The 22,976-nt window shown below is 52.4% G+C and overlaps 1 protein-coding gene across 1 annotated transcript in view; it reads right to left on the bottom strand.

Annotated features, from left to right (window-relative positions):
- Nucleotides 1-10,579, bottom strand: part of PFKFB3 (6-phosphofructo-2-kinase/fructose-2,6-biphosphatase 3) — an 85,262-nt gene extending 74,683 nt beyond the window's left edge. The window contains exon 1 of the mRNA XM_082647641.1: nucleotides 10,461-10,579. Within this exon, the coding sequence (XP_082503767.1) occupies nucleotides 10,461-10,476 (16 nt within the window). The 5' untranslated portion in view covers nucleotides 10,477-10,579. The remainder of the gene's footprint in view (nucleotides 1-10,460) is intronic.
- Between the last annotated feature and the right edge of the window lie 12,397 nt (nucleotides 10,580-22,976).

Raw genomic sequence — 22,976 nt, 5'->3', positions numbered from 1 at the left:
AGTTTGCCTGGGATGAGGAAGTGGCTGGGTCTTGGGACTGTCGAGGCTGAAACAGGGAAATCGCGGGTGATCCCCGGTGAGCTGGTCACCCCGCTAGGAGGCTAACTTGGTCAGCTGGTGGCCAGCCTGAGTTTGTTCAGGAAGCCTTCCTGGAGTGGGGTTTTCCTTTTCTCCCCACAATGGGGGCCTTCACACTTTAAGGAAACTGAGGAAGGGAGAGGAATTTAATTGCTACTTTGGGACTACTGACACGGAAACACTGGCCCCGTGGGAAACCCACCAGTCGCTTCCCTCCCAGCTTGGGAACTATCTGTGCCCAGTGCCACACGGAAACTTGACGGATCCCTTATGTGAGGCAAGAATAGTCAACCCTGATTTGACTTGGAAGCCAGTTGCTTCTTATAAGAAGCATCTATCTGGAGACGAGCCTGGAGCATAACGGATCTTCGCAGAGGGCCGCGTGCCGAGTCCCAAACCTCTTGAATCCTCTCGTAGTTACTCAACAGGCACTGGGCCCCCTAACCCCACCCTGCTGTGACCTGTCCCCTTGGCTGGTCCTGAGGCTGTTCACGTCCTCAGCATCCCCACAGATCAGCCAGGGGGCAGTCGTGGGAGCTACCCTGACTCACGCTCTCTCCCCCCACGTCCAGTCCATCCACAGGCCCCGCGGTCTCTACCTCCTGAACACACTCAGAACGCAACCTCCCACTGCACCACCCGGACCCCAGCCCACGGCACCGCTCGCGGGCCACCTTAGCCGACTCCCGTGCCACCTGCAACCTGCTCTCGTGAGGGCAGCCACGGACCATCCAGAGGGTTTGCTAACCTAAAGTTCACTCGAGCCTCGCCCTCACTAAAACCCTCCCAGGGCCTCCCACCCACTCCAAGGAGGAGGTCAAAGCCTTACCACAGCCTCGAGGACCCAAATGACCCACGCTTTCTGAGCCATGTCCCACACCCACTACACACCAGCCCCACTGGCCTCCACACTCAGCCCACTGTGGCCACAGGGCCTTTGCGCCTACACGTCCCCCTGCCAGACACTCTCCTAAGATACCGTGTGGTCCACTCCCCCAGTCCCTTCGGTTTCTGCCCGGATGTCCTCTCAGTGACCATCCTATCATCGTACTTAAAACAGCAGCCCCCGCCCCCTCCCTCTTCTTTCCCATGTTATTTTTCTCCCCAGCACTGGTACCCACTGGACACATACTGTACTCACTCATCTGTTACCGTCTGTCTCCCCGTCAGGACGTAAGGCCACGAGGGCAGGTGTCTCTGTCCAGTTCCCTGCTGCACCCTCAGCACTTGACCCAGCCCTGCTCCACGAGGCGCTGAACAGATATTTGCCGCATGATGGGAGGGGCTAATGGGGGCAACGAAAGTATTGATAACATCACGGGGCTGGGGGCGGTCGGCACAGGCAGGGGCAGCGCAGCCAGCCTCCTAGTGTGTTTCTTGCCTTTTCTTCTCAAGTTCCTCAGCTGTAACTCTCCCTTTCCTATATTCCCAAAATGTTTACTTTCTGATGTTTTCCAGCAAAACATGGCCCATGCAGATGGCTGCTTGACGGGGGCCTCCCTCCCTCTAGATGGATCTGCTGCTTCCTCCCACGGGCCCCTGGCTCAGAAACCCATCCCCCAAAGGTCAGGCAGGTCACTTGCACCCCCAGACCTGACGGAGACCCTCAGTCACACCCAGAACCCGAGGTGCAAGGGAGTCTGGGAGGTGCCGGTGAGGGCTTCCTAGCATTTTCAAGAGTGTGGGTCCCTCCCCATTCATGGCCTTGAAATGGGTCTTTGGAGCCCGACCAGAATCTTTAATGAAATGGAATAGACTGGAAATGTCACCGTGTACCTTGTATCCTACAGATAAGATCGATTCATGAATCTTTCTGCCCAGGCATCAACCCAGAACCGTTAAATCAGAATTTCCGGAGCATCCGACTTTTTAAAAAAACTCCCCAGTTAACCCAAATGTGTGGCCAGGAATGAGATAAACGGTCCCCTGTACCCGTTGTTCCCGGGCAGCATGAGCTACCCCAGCAGTCAGGGGGCGTGCTGCCCAGGGCCAGGCTTTCCCGAGAGTCTGCATCAAAATTCATCTTTCTGTGCTCAGGACCTCTCTCCTTCTCTCTTCCTGCTTCAAAGCCCACATGGGGGCACCTTGCTAAGCTCCTGTCCGACCCCCACCGGCTGATGGAATCTTGCCCTTCCTGTGAAGACTGGCCCTTGTCCCCAGGCCTCTGGATGAGGCCTCAGCGGAAGGCCTTCCTGAATCCCATCGCTGGGGTGCAGCAGGTGAGGCCGACAATCAAAATAGCAAAGCAATCGGCCCTCGGTTGTTTTCTCAAAAGCATCAGCATCCCTGCACTTCCAGGCAGGAGGGCCAGGGCAGCACAGCCCCAAACCCTCCTGTTCCGCAGATGTCACCTGCCCGGCCCCTGATCAGGGCCGTGACAGCTCCAGGCTGGGCCCCCTCGCTCAGTCTGGACACCAATGCAGGCAGGAGCCGGACGTGCTGTTTCAGGCCAGTGGGATGGGGGCTTGCTCCTCTTACTGTCGTCCCTCCTCCGGCCTTGTCACCAGGAGGAATCTGGGAACTGTTCTCTGCAGGTTGTGAAAGGATGAGCAGCTTTCATGTTCTTCTTTTCGGTTCTCTGCATTTTCCAAGTTGCTCACAATTGAACTTATGTGGGAAACACTACAGCTTCAGTTTTTTTTTAAAGGCTTGTTGATGTGGACCATTTTTTTAATAAGATGAACCACTTTATTTATTTATTCATTTATTTATTTATGGCTGTGTTGGGTCTTCGTTGCTTCGCGCAGGCTTTCTCTAGCTGCGGCGAGCGGGGGCTACTGCTCGCTGTGGTACACTTGCTTCTCATCGCAGTGGGTTCTCTTGTTGCGGAGCACGGGCTCTAGGCGCGTAGTCTCAGTAGTTGTAGCACGTGGGCTCAGTCGTTGTGGCTCGCGTGCTCTAGAGCGCAGGCTCAGTACTTGTGGCGCACGGGCTTAGTTGCTCCATGGCATGTGGGATCTTCCCAGACCAGAGCTCGAACCGGTGTCCCCTGCATTGGCAGGCGGATTCTTAACCACTGCGCCACCAGGGAAGTCCATGTGGACCATTTTTCAAAGTCTGTATTGAGTTTGTTACAATATTGCTTCTGTTTTATATTTTGGTTTTTTGGCCCCGAGGAATGTGGGATCTTAGCTCCCCAACCAGGGACTGAACCCGCACTCACTGCATTGGAAGGCGAAGTCTTAACCACTGGATAGCCAGGAAAGTCCCCGGGGCTTCGATTTTTGATATACATGATTTACAGCTCTTCCCCAGGCCCCCTGTGGACACGTGAGGCTCGGTCACTCTTTGCTGAAGTTCTGCACGGAAGGCCCTGCTACTGGTGATTCCTTTAGACTCTGGGGAGACCTGCCAAGAGACGGTGGCTACGAGCTCCCTGCAGGATGCAGACCCAGGATGACGTCGGCCCGACATCACGGGCAGGTTCCAGAAGGGTTCCGTGTGCTTCCACAAAAGGCGGGCTCCAACACCGACTTCCTTTTGGTCCAATTTCCGTCCTGAAGTCGTAGCCGGAGGAGTGCAGAGACCAGAGACCGCAGGCCCAAGACGCCATCATTTGCCACTCGCCTCCCGCCTGGAGCTGCTGGAGAGACAGGCCAGGGTGCCCGGGACAGAGTCCCTGGAGGACCCGGCCCAGCGGGGACCCCCAGTCTCCCATGGCCCGGCTTAGCCAAGGAGCTCGGAGGGGGAGACGGGGCGCATGTGTGACAAGCGTCCCAGCAACTGGGAAGCATCAGTCTCTGGGCCGGAGCTGCAGAGAATCTCACTTCACCCCCTTTGTTTCCAGATGGGTCACCCGAGGCCGAACGCCATCCAGGGGTGGCCCTGAGACCCAGCCCATCACCAACACACGGTGGACCTGCCACCACTGGGTCTCCCAGCGCCCGGCCGGGGTGTCTCCCCGACGGCACACATCTGACTCCTGCTGAGGGCACGGCCCCACATCCTTAGATGCTTCCTGCAGCTTCCACGTCACTTCTGCCACCTGTGGGTACCTGCCCTGCCCCAGCCGCTCTCAGGACTGTCCCAACAATGATGAATAAACGCTGAGAGAAGAGCCTGTCTGTAAACAGGACTGGCTCCTCCGCCTCCTGGGCTCTGCGGATCATCACCTGGGGCCATCACACTGGGGGCGGCGGCAGAGGTTATAAAAGACCCGGGCTCTTAGGTTACAGACCTCAGACAGACCTCAACTCCTGCAGAACGGCAGGCGGGCCAGGGGCCAGGGGTGGGAACACTCCTGACCTCCCTCCCCTCCCCTCCCCTCCTTTGTCCCCTCCCCTCACTGCCTGTGCCCCTCCCCCTGCTCTTCCCGGGCTTCTCCTGTGACTTTGTGACTTCCTGTGTTCGTTTTATCCAGCTTTCATCTAAATGCAGCAATTGGGAAGGACGGGAAGACACAGTCTGCCTGCCTCTTGTAGGGCCCCCAGGTGCTGATTCCGGCACCTCCCAGGAATCCGATGCAGATAAGGAGGAAACAGGAGGCCACCCACGTAGGTGCCAGGAGCTGGGACGGAGGTGACCACCCAGGCCGTGCCCTGGGAAAGTCCTGTGAAGTTAAAGATTCGCATTCCTTGCAGGGGAGGTAAAGGGATGATGCATGTTTGGACGCTTCATGGAGGTACAGTTCCTGAGCATGTGGTACTTTTAGCTCCACAAGGAGAAGAGTGCCTGCTTGCACCGGGCCCCCAGGTCTGAACTAACCAAGGTGCAGACCACACTCAGGCACACAGCATCAGGTGCTGCTGTTATTGTCGTTTGGACCCTGCAATTTCACCCAAAAGCACCAAAATCATGACCACAGTAGAAATCAGAAGAGTGTCCGCCTTGCTTACATTTATGACTTGGTATTGTCTTTATTTTAAGTTACACGTGGGACGCTGACCCTAATCTTTCGGTGATTAGGGATCTGACGGTCTTACTTCAACTCTGCAACTACCCACTGCAGAAGAAAATGGAGTTTTGGACAAATTAACCAGGCAAAGGATTTATGAAGCACTTGCTACCACCTGGCCAGAGAGAAGTATGAGATCTAGACCCTCCCCCAAATGGAGTACAATTAAGTGTCAGGACAAGTAACTGCCTGCGAGAGCCCCATCTGCATAGAATAGATGGAAAACGGCGCAGAGAAGACTTGAACTTGAGCAGGGCCTTAAGGAACCACCAGAAGCCTACACGTGCCCACGTGTATATCCACACGTGTGCAAATGTACCGTGAAGGATGGTGGCACCTGGGAGGGTGCGGCTGGGTCCTCGGAGGGGAGAGGATGCAGGAGGGAAGCACAGATGTGGGAGCACAGAGACGCTGGTGGCCACTACTGGACACTGAGGACACGGGCCACAGCAGAGGACACGCTTTAAGATAACGGGAAGGGGCTTCCCTGGTGGCGCAGTGGTTGAGAGTCCACCTGCCGATGCAGGGGACACGGGTTCGTGCCCCGGTCCGGGAAGATCCCACATGCTGCGGAGCGGCTGGGCCCGTGAGCCATGGCCGCTGAGCCTGCGCGTCCGGAGCCTGTGGTCTGCAACGGGAGAGGCCACAACAGTGAGAGGCCCGAGTACGGCAAAAAAAACAAAAACAAAACAAAAACAAACAAAAAAAGATAACGGGAAGGCATTGGAAGGGCGCAGCCCAGGGATCAAAGGCCTGAGAAGACAAAGCAGAGGATTCAGAAGGGAAACCTGGAGACAGAGGCCCAGCGGGAAACGGGCAGGCCCAGCCTGGTTGGCGGCTGCTTCCCTGGGGCCGTAGTCTCCGAAATGGAGCCCGTCCTGCCCAGCAAGCTGCCAGACCCCAAGGGAGGAAAGTTTGCCTGAGGACAGAGCCCGCCAGCAGGGCCCCAGAGTGGAGGGTGGTGCCGGCCCAGCACCGGAGCTCAGGGGAGGGATGAAAGGACCAGGGGCCAGCCCAGCCCTGCCGAGTCTAGTCGAGATCTGCTCTTTGCACTCCTACTGGGAGTGAAAGGAAGGAGAGGTCCCGGGTTTGGGTCCAAAAATGCTGACCTAACTGCGATGGAGTTCCCGCTGCAAGCAGCTCACCTGCAGGAACCCCTAAGGTGCTGCATCTCCTGCAACAGTGGGACTTGTCTTTGCCTCCATGCCCAGCAGGGGACGGGGCAGTTCCTGGGCAGCTGTGACCTGTCATCTGGCTGGAGTATCATCTCCACGACACCAGACCCATGTTATGAGTCCAGCCCCTGACAGCTGTGCCCTTGGGGCCACGGGAGACAGGGGAACCCCGACTGTCCCCACGTGCAGTCCCATCCCTTCCACCTGCCTCTCTCAAGGATTCAGAAGAGTCAGGCATCTAAGTCTGTCTCTCGGCTCGTTTCTAACGTGGAAGACGTCTGATGTTCATAACGGCAGACTTATCATACTGTACGGTTTCAGCCTGACACACATCATACCACATCCCAAGCTAGCCCATCCCTGGGGTCCAAGCCGGAAAGGCAGAGCCTCAGCCCAGCGCTGCTCAGCACACGAGCTGACCGTTGTGTATGGAGCCACTCTGAGCCTCACGTCCTTCACCTTCACAGTGGAAATAATAGCCCCTGGGGTAGCTGTGAGGACAAATGCACATGTGCAAAGCACTCAGCACAGGACCTGGAAGGTGGTCCCTAAGTGTGTTTGGTTTCTTACTGTTATTTATTATTAGAACCTTCACTCCATCCCCATCCCTACTGAAGGTAGGATGTGCAGGAATACTTAGGACTCCACCATCTGAAGACATTTTTTTCAGCATCTCCACCTGAAAGGGACCTCGAGAATTTAGCCAAGACCACAGTCTCTGAACAGAGCACTCCTCAACCCTCTAGAAAATCACCATCTAGCCTGCCTTTAACATCCTCCAGAGAGAGAAGTTTCCAGCTTTAATCACCCCATTCACCACCTTCCTCCTGGGGCCCACCTAAGTTCTTCCCACCCCTTTGTTCTCATGAGTTTCCCTAATGGTCCACGTCAGGGCATTTCCTTCTTACTCGAGTCCATCTCAAAATTCCAGCAGCTCAGCTGAGGGTCGGACTCTGTTCGCCCCACTAGCCCCCAGCACCCTGGAGCCACCAAGCAGAGAGGCCAGGGCGGATGTGAGTGTGAACGCGGTGCCCGCATGCCATCCCCTCAGCTGGCGGGAAAGGGCACCATCGGCTACTGCCCGCCACCCCACCCCACCATTCACCCATCTCAGGCTACACAGTCCCTGTTGGCCATTATCACAGCAGGTGGACCACGCCAGGGAGGTGTGACTGCGGTGAGGGAACTGTCAAGTCTGTCATTCACCGAGAACCTCCAGCGTGCCCGGCGCAGAGCAGGTGCTCTGTCTAGAGAATGAATGAATGAATGAACGAGCGAATGAATGAATGAGCGAGCGAGTGAGTGGCGTGCAGTCACTGAACTCTGCCCTAATTACATTCAGTGCCATCGATCAAGGCAAGGCCCAGGACGAGTACCAAAGATCGACTGGTCATCTCTTTGTTCCCCCAGATCCGCTGTCACGAAGGGCAAATCCACCCGTCTCCGGTCCCCGCAGGCTGACCTGCACACACACGACAGGCTCCCTGGCCCTCGACTGCCCATGTCCTGGGGTCAGAGGGAGGGAGCAGCGTGGGGCCTCTGCGGGGGCCACAAGCCGCCTGCATCCTCCAGGGAGGGGCAGCCCGCCTTGGGCCACTGGCTCCAGTGACTGCTCCACCCTCACCCCTCAGACCTGGGGTGGGACTGCCTGGGCTTCTGCAATATCCCCTGTGGTTTTCCTCTACCCTAACCCAAACCTTTGTAACAGCCTTCATTAAATTCTTTTCAACTTGCCCTATATGAGCGGGCGTGTGCTTCCTGCCAGGCCCTGACCCAGCTGGTCCCCGAGTCTTACTTGTCAAGACACAGAAATACAGCCTGGGAAGGGAATCAGCGGTCAATTAACCTTCTAGACGTTAGCTACAAGGAAGTCCTTCTCCATCTGGCTTCTCTTCGTTTTGCGCGGAGAGAAGCAAAGTCTTTTCATTTCCCATTTTTTAAATTACTTTTTTTGAATAGTTAATAGATTCAGATGGTTCAAAATTTTTTTAAAGTATAAAAGAGGGGCTTCCCTGGTGGCGCAGTGGTTGAGAGTCCGCCTGCCGATGCAGGGGACACGGGCTCATGCCCCGGTCCGGGAAGATCCCACATGCCACGGAGCGGCTGGGCCCGTGAGCCATGGCCGCTGGGCCTGCGTGTCCGGAGCCTGTGCTCCGCAACGGGAGAGGCCACAACAGTGAAAGGCCCGTGTACGGAGAAAAAAAAAAAAAAAAAAAGTATAAAAGAGTATATATATACTGAAGTCTGAATATATACTGTATATATATTCCATATATATACATACACTGAAGTCTCCAGCACCGGGACAGTTCCAGGGATGGGATGCCATATCCCCGGTCACGGGCCCAGCTTTCCACCTCCAGGCAGGTCCAGATGACGTCTCATCACCAGACTGAACAAACCTGGCCTTGCCATCATTTCCACTTACTGTGTTCACTTCTCAACAGGAGGTTCCGACCAAGCCAAATGGGGAGGTTCTGCCTTGGGCTGGAAGCAAGCCCTCCAGGGCCCCTGCCCTGGCTCACACCAAAGCTTCCAGAAAACCCAACAACGCCTGTTTCTCACACCCTGGCCCTTTAGGAATCAGCATTCACAGAATAGAAGGGCAGGAGTCACCTCTCCAGGCAGCAGTGTTCTCTTCAGATTAGAAAAAAAAAAAGTCAAAGCTTAACGTGGCTGGCGGCGGGCAGACAGACGTCTATCGCATGTGACCTAATGATGCCATCACATAGGGAAACCTTCACAGGTGAACACTCACTCAACAGCCCAGGTACTTAAGCCTCCTGCACAAGGCTCCCTCCAGCTCTGTGACAAGTAAACGGGCACTTTGCCTCCTAGGAGTTTGCCTCCAGAGACCACAGAACACAGCAGCTAAATGACCATTCACACTGCAGCTAAATGAGGTCAGCTGGGGACTCGGGGGAACGTCCAGGGACACGGCGTTGCCGTTATATATGGAATAATGGAGCCAATGAAGACGGTGAGTTTGGGACCACACGTCATCAGCTCAGGATCCGACTGAACCCTGAACCCTCTGTCCCTGCTCGTGGCTTTCACCTTCCTTCTCAACATCCCCACAGCACAGGGAGTGCCAACCATGCATCTTCACAACCAGGACCTCACAGTGGCACCTTAGCAACCTCCGTTTAAGGGACAAAGGCCAATAGGGTAATACTGGCAACCGTAGCATTAACCTGACGATTAATCGGGATTATGAGAGAAGTGAAGAGACGGCCAGAAAGGTGGGGTGGAGGCAGCGGCGGGAAGCCACGCAGCCAGTCCCAGGTACCCGGGTGCCTGGGAGGGAGTCTCGGCTTCCTCTCTGTTCGCCCCGGTCAGTGGTACCCAGGTGGGGGTGGGGAAAGCTTGGGTCAGAGTGACAATGGGTCACCGAGCCCAAGCCCCTTCCAACACAAACAGAAAAAGCAGGAGGAGCCAATCAGCTCTGTTCGGAAAGTAAAAACGAGTCTCCTCCATCCTAGGCTCCGACCTGAGGGTGGCAAGTCCCGGCCCAGCTCTGCAGCGCCCTGGGCACAGCAGGGCCTCCATCGCCCTGCCCGGAAATTGGGGCCCCGCGAGCATCTGGGATTTTCCGGCAGGCCTCGCGCACCCAGCCCGCGGTGCAGGTGGGCCAGGTGGGGCGCTGGGTGCCAGCTGCCAGGCACAGGGAGGCAGGTCTTGCCTGGCCGGCCGGCCGTTTCCCCGCGCCTCTGCATGCTGAGCCGCGCGCCTCTCACCCGTCCCGGTCCCCACACGGTCGTCCCGGTTCACGCGCTCGTTTTGCGGATGAAGAAACTGAGGTTCCGGGTGGTTAACTGACTTCCCGAGAGTCAGAGGGTAGAAAAGGCCGAAGGCAGGACCCGTACTCGGACCTGCTTCCACACCGCCGAGCTGCCCACCCCCAACCCCTCGCCCTCCAGTCCCTCCCGGAGACTCGGACCGCAATCCGAGCGCGCCGCCGGGACCCCACGCTGCAAACCTCTCGACACCGTAGAACAATCGACCCCCCGCCCCAAATCTCCAGTCCGCCGGGAGAACCCGATTCCATCTGGATCTCAGAACTTGCAGCGGCGCAATCCGGGTGCGGTCCAAGTATCGCGACCGCGCTCTGCTCGCCGGCTCTGCGCACCGGCTCCGGCACGTGGGGTCGGCCGCCGAGTGCCCGGAAGGGGCGACGTGGGGTCGCAGGGGCGATGCGGCAGGAGAGGGGCAGTGTGGGGTCGGGCCCCGCGCCCTCCCGGCCGCCCCCCGGCACCTGGCGGCACAGGTCTCCCGCTCCGGCCCGGGAGCGCTAGCGGGGGGACTCCGCCTACCTTTCCGGAAGGGCATCCTGGAGGGGCGCTCCGGGAGGGGCCGGCCCGGGACACCGAGGCCGGGCGACGTCCGAGTGCCAGCCCCGCGGCTCGGGGGTGCCTACGGGCACCGGGTGCCGGGCGAGGGAGGAGGGGAAAGGGACATATTTGGGCAAAGGCCGGGGCGTCACCGGCGGAGGGAGGAACCACGGCGAAGCGGGAAGCGCGGCCCCGGGGCGGGCCTGGCGGAAACCACTTAACCCCTGAGCTCCCGGCCGAGCAGCGCGCCGGCGGCCTCCCCAGCCCGAGCTGGGGTCTGGGTCGCGAGCCCCCCACGCTGTGCATCGGAGCTGGGCCTGCCTCTCCCGACGCCCCTGAGCGGAAAGGAAACTCCTGATCGGGAAGAAAAGCAACTCGCTCATCCACGCCTTTGGGCGGCTGGAGGACATCATCCCTGGAAGTATTTGGGGAACTTTATTCCATTTTAATCTTTTTGTCCTCAGGCCCAGGAGTCCGCTCAAAGGCTGGTTGACTTGACTTGAAATTAAGGGAGGGCTGGGGGGAGCAATCCCACACACAGCTCAATAAATATGTTAAAAAATAATGATGGTAGTGGGACTTCAGGAACTATAACCCAGAGATATGGGGGAGGGGCCTCACCCCTCACATTACTATTTATTTTGCCTTTGGGAAGACCCGCACCTGAGAAAATGCTTTATTATTTGGTGGACTCAAAAGTCTCAAAGGCAGGACATCCTTCCAGTCAGGTAAGAGTTAACTCCTGTGACAAGTGCTGTTTCACATTGCGGTTTGAAGACCGGTGTTACCACAATCTCCTGATCTAATATTTAAAGCACCCATGCAGATAGCAATTGGCCCACTGTCTGTATAGTGAAAAAAACCCATCCAGGTGAGCTGGGAAAGTCAGAGCCAGTGGTTTTTGTTTTTTGGTTTTTTTTTTTTTTAATCTTTTCTTAATCAGAATCAGTTGTTCAGCCTGTTGTCTTTTATGATTAATAGTCCGAACTCTCCCCACCCCCTTTTGAAGGGAGAAGGAAGTAGCCATTAGGTCAGATACTGTATTGTCAGCTGGCTTGGGAACATGGTAGAGCCTCCTGGAAGGACACTGTTGCATGGACCCAGCTGGAGATCCAGATGGTGAGCCCTGATGAGTGTAGGCATCAGTCGGCCTGAGAGGAGCAGGAAGTGAGGGATGCTGGGGGAGTCCCAGATTCAGTGCTGGGAGCAATGGTCAGCTCCCTCTGCCCTTTTCCCTGCCGTGACCATAATGCCTGGTGGGCGTGCACTTTACTCAGTGAAGGCAAATTGTATCTAAGGCCAGATAAAGTGTCAAGACCGCACATCTCTGACTCAGACTGCCGTGAGTCATCCTGAAGCCAGAGGACATGCACTTTGAGACGACGGGCCTTGCACCCTTCTGGTTGGCACCTTTACTGCCCTATGGACTCACGTGGCTGATTGTGCTACGGTAAGAAATTTATGTTTGGTCTTTTTCACCGGTTCTTGACACAGAGCTTCTAAAACCTTTGGAATCTCTGCAGTGATCTTCTGTATGCTAAGGAGAGGACAGGTGGCTGGGGGCCCCTAGATAGCTTCAGGAGAGGGGCTGGTGGCTAGAAGACCAAGCATGATTAGAGGACTGGAAATTGAGTTCAATCACCAATGGCCAATGATTTAACCAATCATACCTACAAAATGAAACCTCAGTAAAAACCCCACCATGACGGGGCTTGGAGAGCTTCTGGTTGGTGGGCACATGGAGGCGCTGGGAGGGTGGAGCACCCAGGGTGGGCACGGAGGCTCCGCGTGCCTCTGCGCTCTCACCTTGCCCCCGTGCATCTCCTCCACGTGGCTGCTCCTGACTTGCATCCTCTATAATCAACTGATAATAGCAAGTGAAGTACTTTTCTGAGTTCTGTGAGCTGTTCTAGCAAATTATCAAACCTGAAAGGAGGGCGTTGGAGGATCCCCAGACTTCGTAGCCAAGTTGGACAGAAGATGGGTACCCTGGGCATCTGTAGTGGGGCAGTCTTGCAGGACTGAGGCCGTAACCTATGGGATGTGGGGTAAACCCTGGTAGTTTCAGAACGGAGTTGAATTGCAGGACATCCAGTTAGTGTCCAGAGAGCTGGACAACTGTCTGTTGGTGTGGAAAACCCACACATTTGATATCAGAAGGATTCAGATTCATGCAGCCTGATCTCGGCTTTGAGTCTAACGCCATGCAGGAAAAAGAACACAGGGACTCCTTTCAGTCTGGTCACCATCCTGTGTTCAGAGAGCAGCCCGCTCAGATTTTTGTAGTGCTTGTTTAACAATCCTGAGAACACTTTTTCTTTCACCACCAGTCAGAGGCAGCCAGCAAGGATTGATGTCAACATCTTATAACTCAGAGGGCTTCTACTTGTCCCTTGCAGAAGGGAGGAAACAGCCCAGGCAAGTTCACGCAAGAGATAAGAGTGGCGTGGACGGCTGGATTCGCTGAAGCACTAACTCATCACCGCCAGCACTGGGGGGAATTGGGCTGGGGTGGTGGGTCATGGCCCTCTGGATTTCAGACGTGGAGGAAAGATTGGAAGCAATTTTAAATTGAGAATACATTCCCAGGCCCTGTCAACAATGTAGCATGAGTCATAAACTAAGTCATTTCATCAGTGTTTACCAAATTTCAACTGTGTCTGGTGACACTTCTGTTCTCAATCTAATGCACTATTGATTCAACACTGCTCCTCTCCTAGGGAGCTCTTAGTACCTCAAAGTGATGTTTTTAAAATCTAGCCTAATTGCTACAACCATGAGGAAACTCCAAGGCCTCCTCCAGGCCTCAGTTTATCATCAGTTTAGGATGGTCACCGTCAGCAGCATAATCTGAGGTCACCTGAGGTCCTGAGGCACTCCAACTTGCAGGCAAGAGAGGAGGTTAGAGGGCTGCCCACATGGATCTCTGGGCCTCAGCCCCCGTTTCTGATTCAGTCTGGGGCGGGGCCTAAGAACTGGCCCACTCACAAGGTGCCCAGGTCATAAGGATGTTGCTGGTTCTTCTGGTTCCAGACCGCCCTTGAAAAGTGAAACTCAACGGTGAGGTGAAGGCCCCAGAGGAGCTAGATCAGAATCTTGGGCTCTGTTTACCCAGGGCATGAGCTGCCTTTCTCCTGGCTTTGGTGACCTGTTCCCAGGCTCTTGGCAGGAAGTGCCCAGGCCACAGCCTCTGGTTTTCTCACTGCAGGGTAAGAAAAGGGTACCCGACCCAGATTTCTTTTCCAATTCATAGGCAGAAGACTTTCATGCCCTCTCAGAGGGACGGTAGCACTCAAATAGGAAGAGATCTAACACTCTGTACCCCTGGCAACTCACTGTCCCTACCACAGCCTTTCCCTTCCCAGGTATTTGGGCATCTGCATTTTTAAGCCTTGTCTCTCTAATTATAGAATGTAAGGCTTTGTCTCCGGTGAAGGGTTCCCAGGCCAAAGAAGGGGACTGGGAACTTTTGATGGGGGTCAGGAACAATGGTAAAAAGAAGTTTGTGTGTGAAAGAGGAAGGAAGAGGAAGGTGCCGGGGGCAGGGCCCACCCCCGCCTCCACCAAGCTGCCAGCAAGGGGAGACCAGGGGCTGTCCCCACTGCACTGGCTCCCATGGCCTGGCCGCCCCCTCACTCCTTGCCCCTCGGCATGGTTTAAGCTTCCAGCTCCTTGGCGTTTGCCAAAAGGCAGACCTACAGCCAGCACAGGGAAGGGTGGATGCAAAGAGCAGGGGTGGGGAGTGAGAATCGCCACAGTGTGCTTCCTACTCTGGCTGTGTGCTACGCCCTCTTGGAGCCTCTGTTGTCGGTCTATAAATGGGGATACTGCCTTCTCTGCGCATCGCTGTAAGGATTCGAACTCATGTTTGCCTGGAGCACGAGGACCCAACAAAAAGGTAGTTACTGTTAATAATATTAATAGAGCTGGAAGCGGAGAGAGGCTACTTTCAGGGTCCCCAGGGTAATGAATGGGAAGGGTCCCAGCAGAGGAGGTAAGTGATAGGAACTCCTGGGGAGGCACAGGGTGGGAGTGTGTGGCTGGCCCAGGAAACATAGGGGCTGGTTCGGGGGGGTCAAGTGCAGCAAGAGAAGTCCAGCTGCCGGGGGATGAGCTCCCAGTGACTCTGCGTTTTACCAAAATGTGAGTCTGTGTGTGTGTGTGTGTGTGTGTGTGACTATGAAAAGATTAATGATCCACAGTATCAGAGAAAACTATGACCGTTAAGAGTAGATCTATGGAAATAGCCAAGATATGGAAACAACCTAAATCCATTCATCAGCAGGTGAATGGATAAAGAAGAATGAAATAATGCCATTTGCAGCTCCATGGATGGACCTAGAGATTATTATACTAAGTGAAGTAAGTCAGAAAGAGAAAGACAAATACCACATGATATCACTTATATGTGGAATCTAAAATACGATACAAATCAACATATCTACAAAACGGAGACAGAATCACAGACATAGAGAACAGACTTGTGGTTGACAAGGGGGAGGAGGTTAGGGGAGGGAAGGATTGGGAGTTTGGGATTAGCAGATGCAAACTATTATATATAGGATACATAAACAACAAGGTCCTACTGCATAGCACAGAGAACTATATTCAATATCCTGTGACAAACCATAACGGAAAAGAATATGAAGAATATATATTATATATATATATATAAAGAATATATATATGAGTCACTTAGCTGAACAGCAGAAATTAACACAACACTGTAAATCAACTGTATGTCAATAAAATTTTTAAAAAAAGAACAGTTCTATGGACACGTCTAACTCACAGATCTTGGTTTCTAAATACCGTTCTCTGATTAAAGGGCCCAGGAGATCTTGGAGGGTTGGAGTGGAAAGATGAGCCTGGAACATGTTAGGGTGCCAAGAAATAAGTAACTTTTATGCTGAGGTGCCAACAAGTGACGGGGACGTGTCTGAAAGACCCGGGGGCCAACCTGAAAGGGCTCTTCTGGGAGAGTTTGAGCAACAAGATAAATCATGATGGCAGTGGGTTCTGACGCATAGAATAAAGACTCCGTGAGTCCAAGCTGACGTAAAGAAATAGGTACATGAGTAAGTAAGTGGGAGCAGAGGGAATGCTCTTCCTCAAAAATTCTAGGATTTATAGAAATTAATGATTTCTAAAATTTATAGAAATTATTATAATTCTAGCTAGTAAGCCGCATAGCACAGGGAGATCAGCTCGGTGCTTTGTGACCACCTAGAGGGGTGGGATAGGGAGGGTGGGAAGGAGACGCAAGAGGGAGGAGATATGGGGATATATGTATACATATAGCTGATCCACTTTCTTATAAAGCAGGAACTAACACACCATTGTAAAGCAATTATACTCCAATAAAGATGTTAAAAAAAATCCTGCCATTTATATAAATGCATCAACTCAAATTTTTTCCAAGTATCAAAAACAGCATTTCTCCATAACTACCTTGTATTGTAATTAAAGTTCTTATCTCAGTTAAAGTGTTTTCCCTCTAATACTGTTCTTTGTGGAGAAGCTGTAGAACACAATTACTGATATTCAGACTTTTTGCTTTTTTATCTAATTGGTTTACTATTCTCCAGCTTCGATCCCAAATAAAAAGATAAAGATTTAAAACTCTAAAAAAAAAAGAAAAGAACTCTAGTTAATAAATGTAGAAGGAATCGTAGACTAGGACAGTCACTGGCAAATCCCACAGTAGTGCTTGTTTCACAGAGGAATCATCAGTGGTTGCTGAAATTAGCAAAAATACGATGAGAAACAGGATACTGACAGTCTCACAGTATCTCCCACAAGGTAGTTACTAATGACAAAGGGGAAGAAGGCAACTTTACCGGGGATAAACCTGGCAGCTGCCTTAACCAAGGGATCAAAGTGAACGTCTCCAGTGATGGACCAAATCGACATTGTGTGCCTCTTGACACAAGGCACTGAGAAGAGCACAGGAGGACACCTTCAGTGTTCTTGCCAAAAATGCATAATTTGAATTTAATCCTGAGGAAACATCAGGCACCTAAAATAAGGGGCATTCTACAAAATAACTAGCCAGTACTTCTTCGAAAACGTTAAAATCACAATGGACAAAGACTGAGGAGGACTGAAGGGTTCCTGCACTGCGTCCTGGACCACAAAGGGGACACCAGTAGGACAGTCGGGGAAATTTAAATAGGATTGTGCCAGTGTTAATTTCCAGATTTCCATAATTGTGCTGTGTTTATGTAACAATTGGGAAATTGGAGTGAAGGTATTTGAGAACTCTTGGTACTGCTTACAACATTTTTGTAAGTCTGAAATTAATTCAAAATGAAAAGTTTTTAAAAATTAAAAAGTAATTATAGATGCTGGAAAGCTCACTAAATGAGAAGACTCCCAAATTGATTCGGCCGTGTAATCAGCTGCTAGTTACCTTAGTGACAGGTAACTAGCAGGTGTTTACTAGCAGTGACAGGAACGGCCCAACTGCCAGGTGGCAGGAGCATCGCCACACATCGAGGGGCTTCAACACTGCCCGTCTACTAGCTCGCTGTTCTGTAGGTCAGAGGTCATGCAACGAGACTGTGTTCTCTGCTCTCTGAACCAAGGTGTCAGCCGGGCTGAGTTCTAACCGGGAGGCTCTGGAGAAAAACCCACTTCCGAGCCCTTTCTCGTGGGCAGAATTCAGTCCCCGTGGCTGTCCGCGGGTTCCCATTTCCCTCTGGCTGTCCGCGGGGGCCACCTGCGTTCCCGCCTCCATCTTCAAGGCGGGGACGAGTCCTTCTCATGCTCTGAGCTCTGACCTCTTCTTCTGGGACCAGCTGGAGAAAACTCTCTGCCTTAAAGGACTCTGGCCCACCCGGATAATCCCTCTTTCTTAAGGTCAGCTGACTTGGGCTCTTAATTACATCTGCAATTCCCTCCTCTGTGGTACCTAGACTCCTGTTTGCCGGAATCACCGCGGCCAGGAATCTCGGGGGCCATGGGAGAAGCCCGCCAACCACGGGGGAGTAATCTCTTAAACCGAATGCATGCATGTGAATTGGCAGCAGGTGATGGCCGGGGAGAGTGGGCTACCCACAGTGAGGATGCGGATGCCCCAGGGCCCCTGCCTCGCCATGGGCTGATCCTCAGAGAGGCCTCCTTTCTCCCCAGGCAATCCTCCTGCTTAAACTCCCTGACCGTGCGGGAAGGTGGTCAGTTTTCCTCTCTCCTCCTTTCAGCTGGAGTTTCAGAAATCAGGATTTAGTCTCTAGGGGACCGATCCTTTTCAAATCCTTGATTAATGCCCCCAAGGGAGGAGAGCGCCATTGTGTTTCTTGTTCAACTGTCCCTGCAACTTCGTAAGCACAGAGCAGTTACAGCTGAGCCTGTTGGGAACATGTGCCTCGCGGCCAACCAGCTCCATCGGGGACAGTCACCCCTTTCTTCAGAAGGAACGAATAGCTGAAGTGAGGCTCCAAAGTCAGTGGTTGGCCTTGGCCGGCAGTTCACAGAGTCTAACTCCGGCCTTTGAAGCCCACTGGGCCCAGGGATGGGTTTGAGGTGAGGACAGAGCCACTGAAAACATCAGAGCCCTAAATGACTGAGCGTAACCAGTCTGCTCCTAGGAAGCCACTCCTGTGGCAGTACAACCAGGCTTTTTTTTTAATGTTACAAAGGGCTTTCGTGTGTTTTCACTGCACTCTGACAAGTTTTTGATTCATGCAGAGGCCAACATTCACCCCGTTTCTCGGATGACAAAGCTGGCCCCGGGGCGGGGGGGAGGGGTTTGCCCCGGTGGCTGGGCCAGACAAGGACAGAGTTCCGAATCTAGGCCTCTCGACCAAGGCCACTGTTCTCACTCCCCACCCTCTCTCCAGGGAGCTGTGCTCTCTCCTGGCCCTCATTGTCCTGCGGGCAGGATGTCACAGTCCTGAGGGTAAGCTTAGCCGGGAATCGGGGGCCATTTGATCTCAGTGTATTTTGTCTTAATAACCTATTCATGGCTGAGGAGCCAGGCTGCCTCTTTCCCAGAAATCAGGCTAAATCTCCTGGGCCAAGTGGCGGCTTTCCACCCCATTATGGTCCAAGAATGTGATGCTGCCTCTGAAGGGGGAAATGAAGAGTCATTGTGATTTCAATGAGTCACATGATCACTTCTGGAGAAAAAGGGTAAATTTGCTTTATGACATAGGTTTCACTTCACCTGTAATAAGGACACTCACTCAAGAGGCAAACGAAACAGTGGACGGGTCAGGCCGTGGAGGCGGGTGGCGGATGCGTGACCAAGTCCAGCGCTGGCTCTGGTTCTGCTGCCGAGGCCACTTCTCCCTTCCTCTGCCTCTGATTCCCCATCTCGGCAACAAAGAATACCAGTTGTCGGCTGAATGTAAGGAGCAAACGACTGCTTAAAAGAAAAGATACATCAAAGTTCTAATGTAAGGCAAACATCTTTTACTGTAACTGAGTGGCTTTTACATATATAAAAAACTGCTTGAATTATGTCTATTTTTATTTAATATCCATTTTATTCAAATTCAAAATTTTAGGTTTTCCTTAAGCTTTTAGGCTTAAAACTGCATCATTCTACTTAGAACTTTATTTTATAAAATATAGTAAAATTTAGCTGTCACTGTTAAGGGAAACTTGGATGACTGGTCCCATTTAGAAATTTAGTTATTTAAACTGCCTTAACAATTTAAACCTGCATTTATGAAATTAACTTTAGAATAGTTCAGTTTGCTCACAAGTCTTCCCAAGTTCTTTATTTATTTTATTTATTTATTTACTTATTTTTGGCTGCGTCGGGTCTTCGTTGCTGCGTGCGGGCTTTCTCCAGTTGCGGTGAGCAGGGGCTACTCTTCGTTGCAGTGTGCGGGCTTTCTCCAGTTGCGGTGAGCAGGGGCTACTCTTCGTTGCAGTGTGCGGGCTTCTCATTGCGGTGGCTTCTTTTGTTGTGGAGCACGGGCTCTAGAGCATGCAGGCTTCAGTAGTTGTAGCGCACGGGCTTAGCTGCTCCACAGCATGTGGGATCTTCCCAGACCAGGGCTCGAACCCGTGTCCCCTGAATTGGCAAGCAGATTCTTAACTACTGCGCCACCAGGGAAGTCCCACTTCCCAAGTCTTGACCAACTGAATATGGTGAATCTTGAGTTCACTTAAATGTTCCCATACTGCTTACAATCTTAATAAAATTGCATTGCACCTTTTAGCTTAACACACGTCTACATCAATTACTCAATTCGAGTCACAAGCTTCCTACATTGGTTATCCAAATTTGACACTTTCTCTTAAAATTAAAAGTTCTTAAAATACCAAATACAGAACACCTAAACTAACCCCAAATTTTCAAAAGTATGAGTTTAATTTGCTTCACATTCCTCTGCTTACATAGAAACTTTTCCAGGGTTATAAGAAACTTAATAAAGAAACAATTGTCATTACCAGCGAGTCAAGGGTTCTGTCCCAGGGCACTGAAGTTACCTATAGATAACACGTAATAATGGTTTCCAGATCAGAGTTGGGGGTTATTTATTTTTGCAATAAAATGTTTAAAACTAAAAAGAAAGCTAAATTATAGATCTGCTGCTGGGAAGTTTCTAAACGGGATTTGAGAAGAGCTTTGAAGCTGTTCCCAGGCCTTTGCTGCTTGCTTCAAAAGGGCTTCAAGAATTAGCCAGGGAATTAATTTCTAAACGGTGTCATGTGCCAGAAGCATCCAGGGCTGTGTCTGGGGTCTCGGCCAGCCGCTCTGCAGAGCTTCCTCAGGCACAGGGCTGCAGAGGGAAGGAGAGAAGGATGAGACTGCATAAGGTTAAAGAAAAAGCAAGGCACCAAAATCAGTCCCACGGGGCAAGGGCATCAGACTCTTGGGTCTGAAGGACAGATATCTAACTCAAAGGAGCATAGGCAAAAGGGCAGTTTTCTGGAAGAATGCTGAGGTTATTTAGGACAAGCCACAGGACAGGATGACCGCCTGCTACAGGGACAACGGGCACAAGGACGCCTGGACACAGCCGGGACCTGCCCCTCTCTCATCTCTTCTTCCTGCTGATGGTCGCCTTATTTCACGGTGAACCAGCCCCCCACCCCTGTGTGCAGGGACACAGCTGATGGCGACAGCAGGGGTTTTTGGTGTCCCCACTCCCCCTCCATCGTGGAGGTCCTGAAGGTGCAGGCGGCTAGGACAGGAACCAAGCTTTCCGAGCTGGGGAAGAACGGTTCCCAAAGTGAGGAGCTGTGACTCCAGGAGCGGGGTGGGCGCTCCTGAAGGCTCAAGCCTGGCTCAGAAGAGCAGCTTGTCCCCTTGGGCTTCACCAACCATAGACAGATTTATGGGAAGGGCCAGCCATCAGAAGACCTAGGTTCTGGTGCCAACTGCTGCCACCAGCTAATTTGCTGACCTTGGATGAGCCTCTTCCCTTCTCTGGGCCTCAGTTACCCTAAAGTGACTGAAAGACCTCAAAGGGGGCTTCCCAGCCCTGGCACTACAGGTCTCTGAATTAGGGACGGAAAGGCAGATTGGGGGGCAAAGGAGAGGTAACAAGGGCACTGGGTGGACTGATGGAGATGCAGGCACTGATTACACAGCCAACACCCTGGAGGAAATTGGGCTTTGAAGCGAAGGATGTGGGCCAGCGGAAACTGCCCGGCCAGACGCAAAACATGGAAGAGGGAGAGGGCTTGTGGCCCAAGTGGGACTGGAGCACCCGGTCATCCCGCAGGGAGAGCCCTGACCGTTCATGCCGGTCAGACCCACCAAAGTGCCTCCATCTGGGTCCCCTCCCCTTGTTTCATTCCTTCCTGAATTCAACTTCTGGCACCTATGGTCCTATTCAAAAGCAGAATGATTTTGTAATCCTGTTTACTGATGTTTCTCCTCAACACATGAGCTCTGAGCCTGCCTGGTACACAGTAGGTTCTCAACGAACATTGATTGGGTAGATAAAGGATGGATATTTGGAAGACTGTGCTCCTAAAAGCTTAGGGCCATGATATTCATCTCTGTATCTTTAGCTCCAAGAGTCTGGTTCACTATAGATGCACAATAACTGTTACAAGAATGAGCCAGCCAATCACAAAACTACCTTTGCTGAATATGGATTCATATTTCTATGTGGCTTGGACTCTAAATGCATCTTGTTCCTTTTGTGTCGTTGGTCTTGCACAATGCGTGGCGTGCAGAAAACGTTCAGTAAACACTTGTTAAAATGCAGTGAAATAAACAGCACCTCCTAAGCTCCGTATTAAATTTAAAAAATAATCCTGGGAGCCACTCATTTTCAGATACCTAATTCTGTATCAGTCAGGGATGTGTCTGCCCATAAGTTACAGAAACCTGGGTCTGCTGGGACTTAAACAAGAAAGGGCTCCTTTTTCAGGTGGAAGAAGTCCAGAGGTGAGAAGTCCAGGGCTGGCGATGAATCTACAGGTTCTGTTCTGCCGACCACGGCAAGTAGGCTTGTTGCCCATGGTCCAGCCACTGTTGCACCTCCAGGCACCGGGGCCACATGGTTCAAACTTGAACTGGGACAAAGGGTAACCACCAGCTCATCTTTCCCTTTTACCAAGAAAGCAAAAGCTTTCCCTGACAGGGCTGAGATAGTTCCACTTTCATCTCATGAGACAGACTTACAGCTTGGCTTCTGAGAAGCAGAAAATGTGTTTCCTACAATAGGACAGGTGGGAAAAGGAGGGCTAGGGGATGACATGTGACCACAGTGCTCCTATATGGAGAGGAGGGCATTTGGAGGCCTTTCAGTCCTGTTCAACGTCAGTTGGGAGAAGCATTCTCCATGGGATATTCAAGGTTCTTCCTATCCCAGTCCTGGAAACTTACTCAAAACAAATGTTTTAGACAAGCACCAATCTTGGACCAAGGATTTTTTTTTTAAATACATTTGTTTGTTTGTTTATTTATTTATTTTTGGCTGCATTGGGTCTTCGTTGCTGTGCGCGGGCTTTCTCTACTTGTGGTGAGAGGGGGCTACTCTTTGTTGCAGTGTGCGGGCTTCTTATTGCAGTGGCTTCTCTTGCTGCAGAGCACGGGCTCTAGGCACGTGGGCTTCAGTAGTTGTGGCACACGGGCTTCAGTAGTTGTGGCTCACAGGCTCTAGAGCACAGGCTCGGTAGTTGTGGCGCACAGGCTTAGTTGCTCCGCGGCATGTGGAATCATCCCGGACCAGGGCTCGAACCTGTGTCCCCTGCATTGGCAGGTGGATTCTTAACCACTGAGCCATCAGGGAAGTCCTGGACCAAGGATTTTTAAAACATCTTACTAAAATGAACTGTTCCGGATTCCAAAGATTAGCTTGGAGTTCACAGTCGACATGCTGTCTCATACGTAAATTCGGTGTGACGACTTTACCGTCTGACCGAGGATGCCTAGTGGCCCATCTCTGGCTGGTGGACTGAGAACTAAACACAGATGAGATGTGGAACCAAGGCTTTCATCCACCTCTGGCTGGGTAGGAGGAGTCTACCTGCCTTTCAAGGAAGACTGATGAGCCAGGTAAACACTGAAGTTTTGGTGTGGAT

Source organism: Grampus griseus (assembly GCF_964374135.1).
Source record: "Grampus griseus genome assembly, chromosome: 2".
NCBI classification, from domain to species: domain Eukaryota; kingdom Metazoa; phylum Chordata; class Mammalia; order Artiodactyla; family Delphinidae; genus Grampus; species Grampus griseus.
This window is presented reverse-complemented; position numbering and strand designations above follow the sequence as displayed.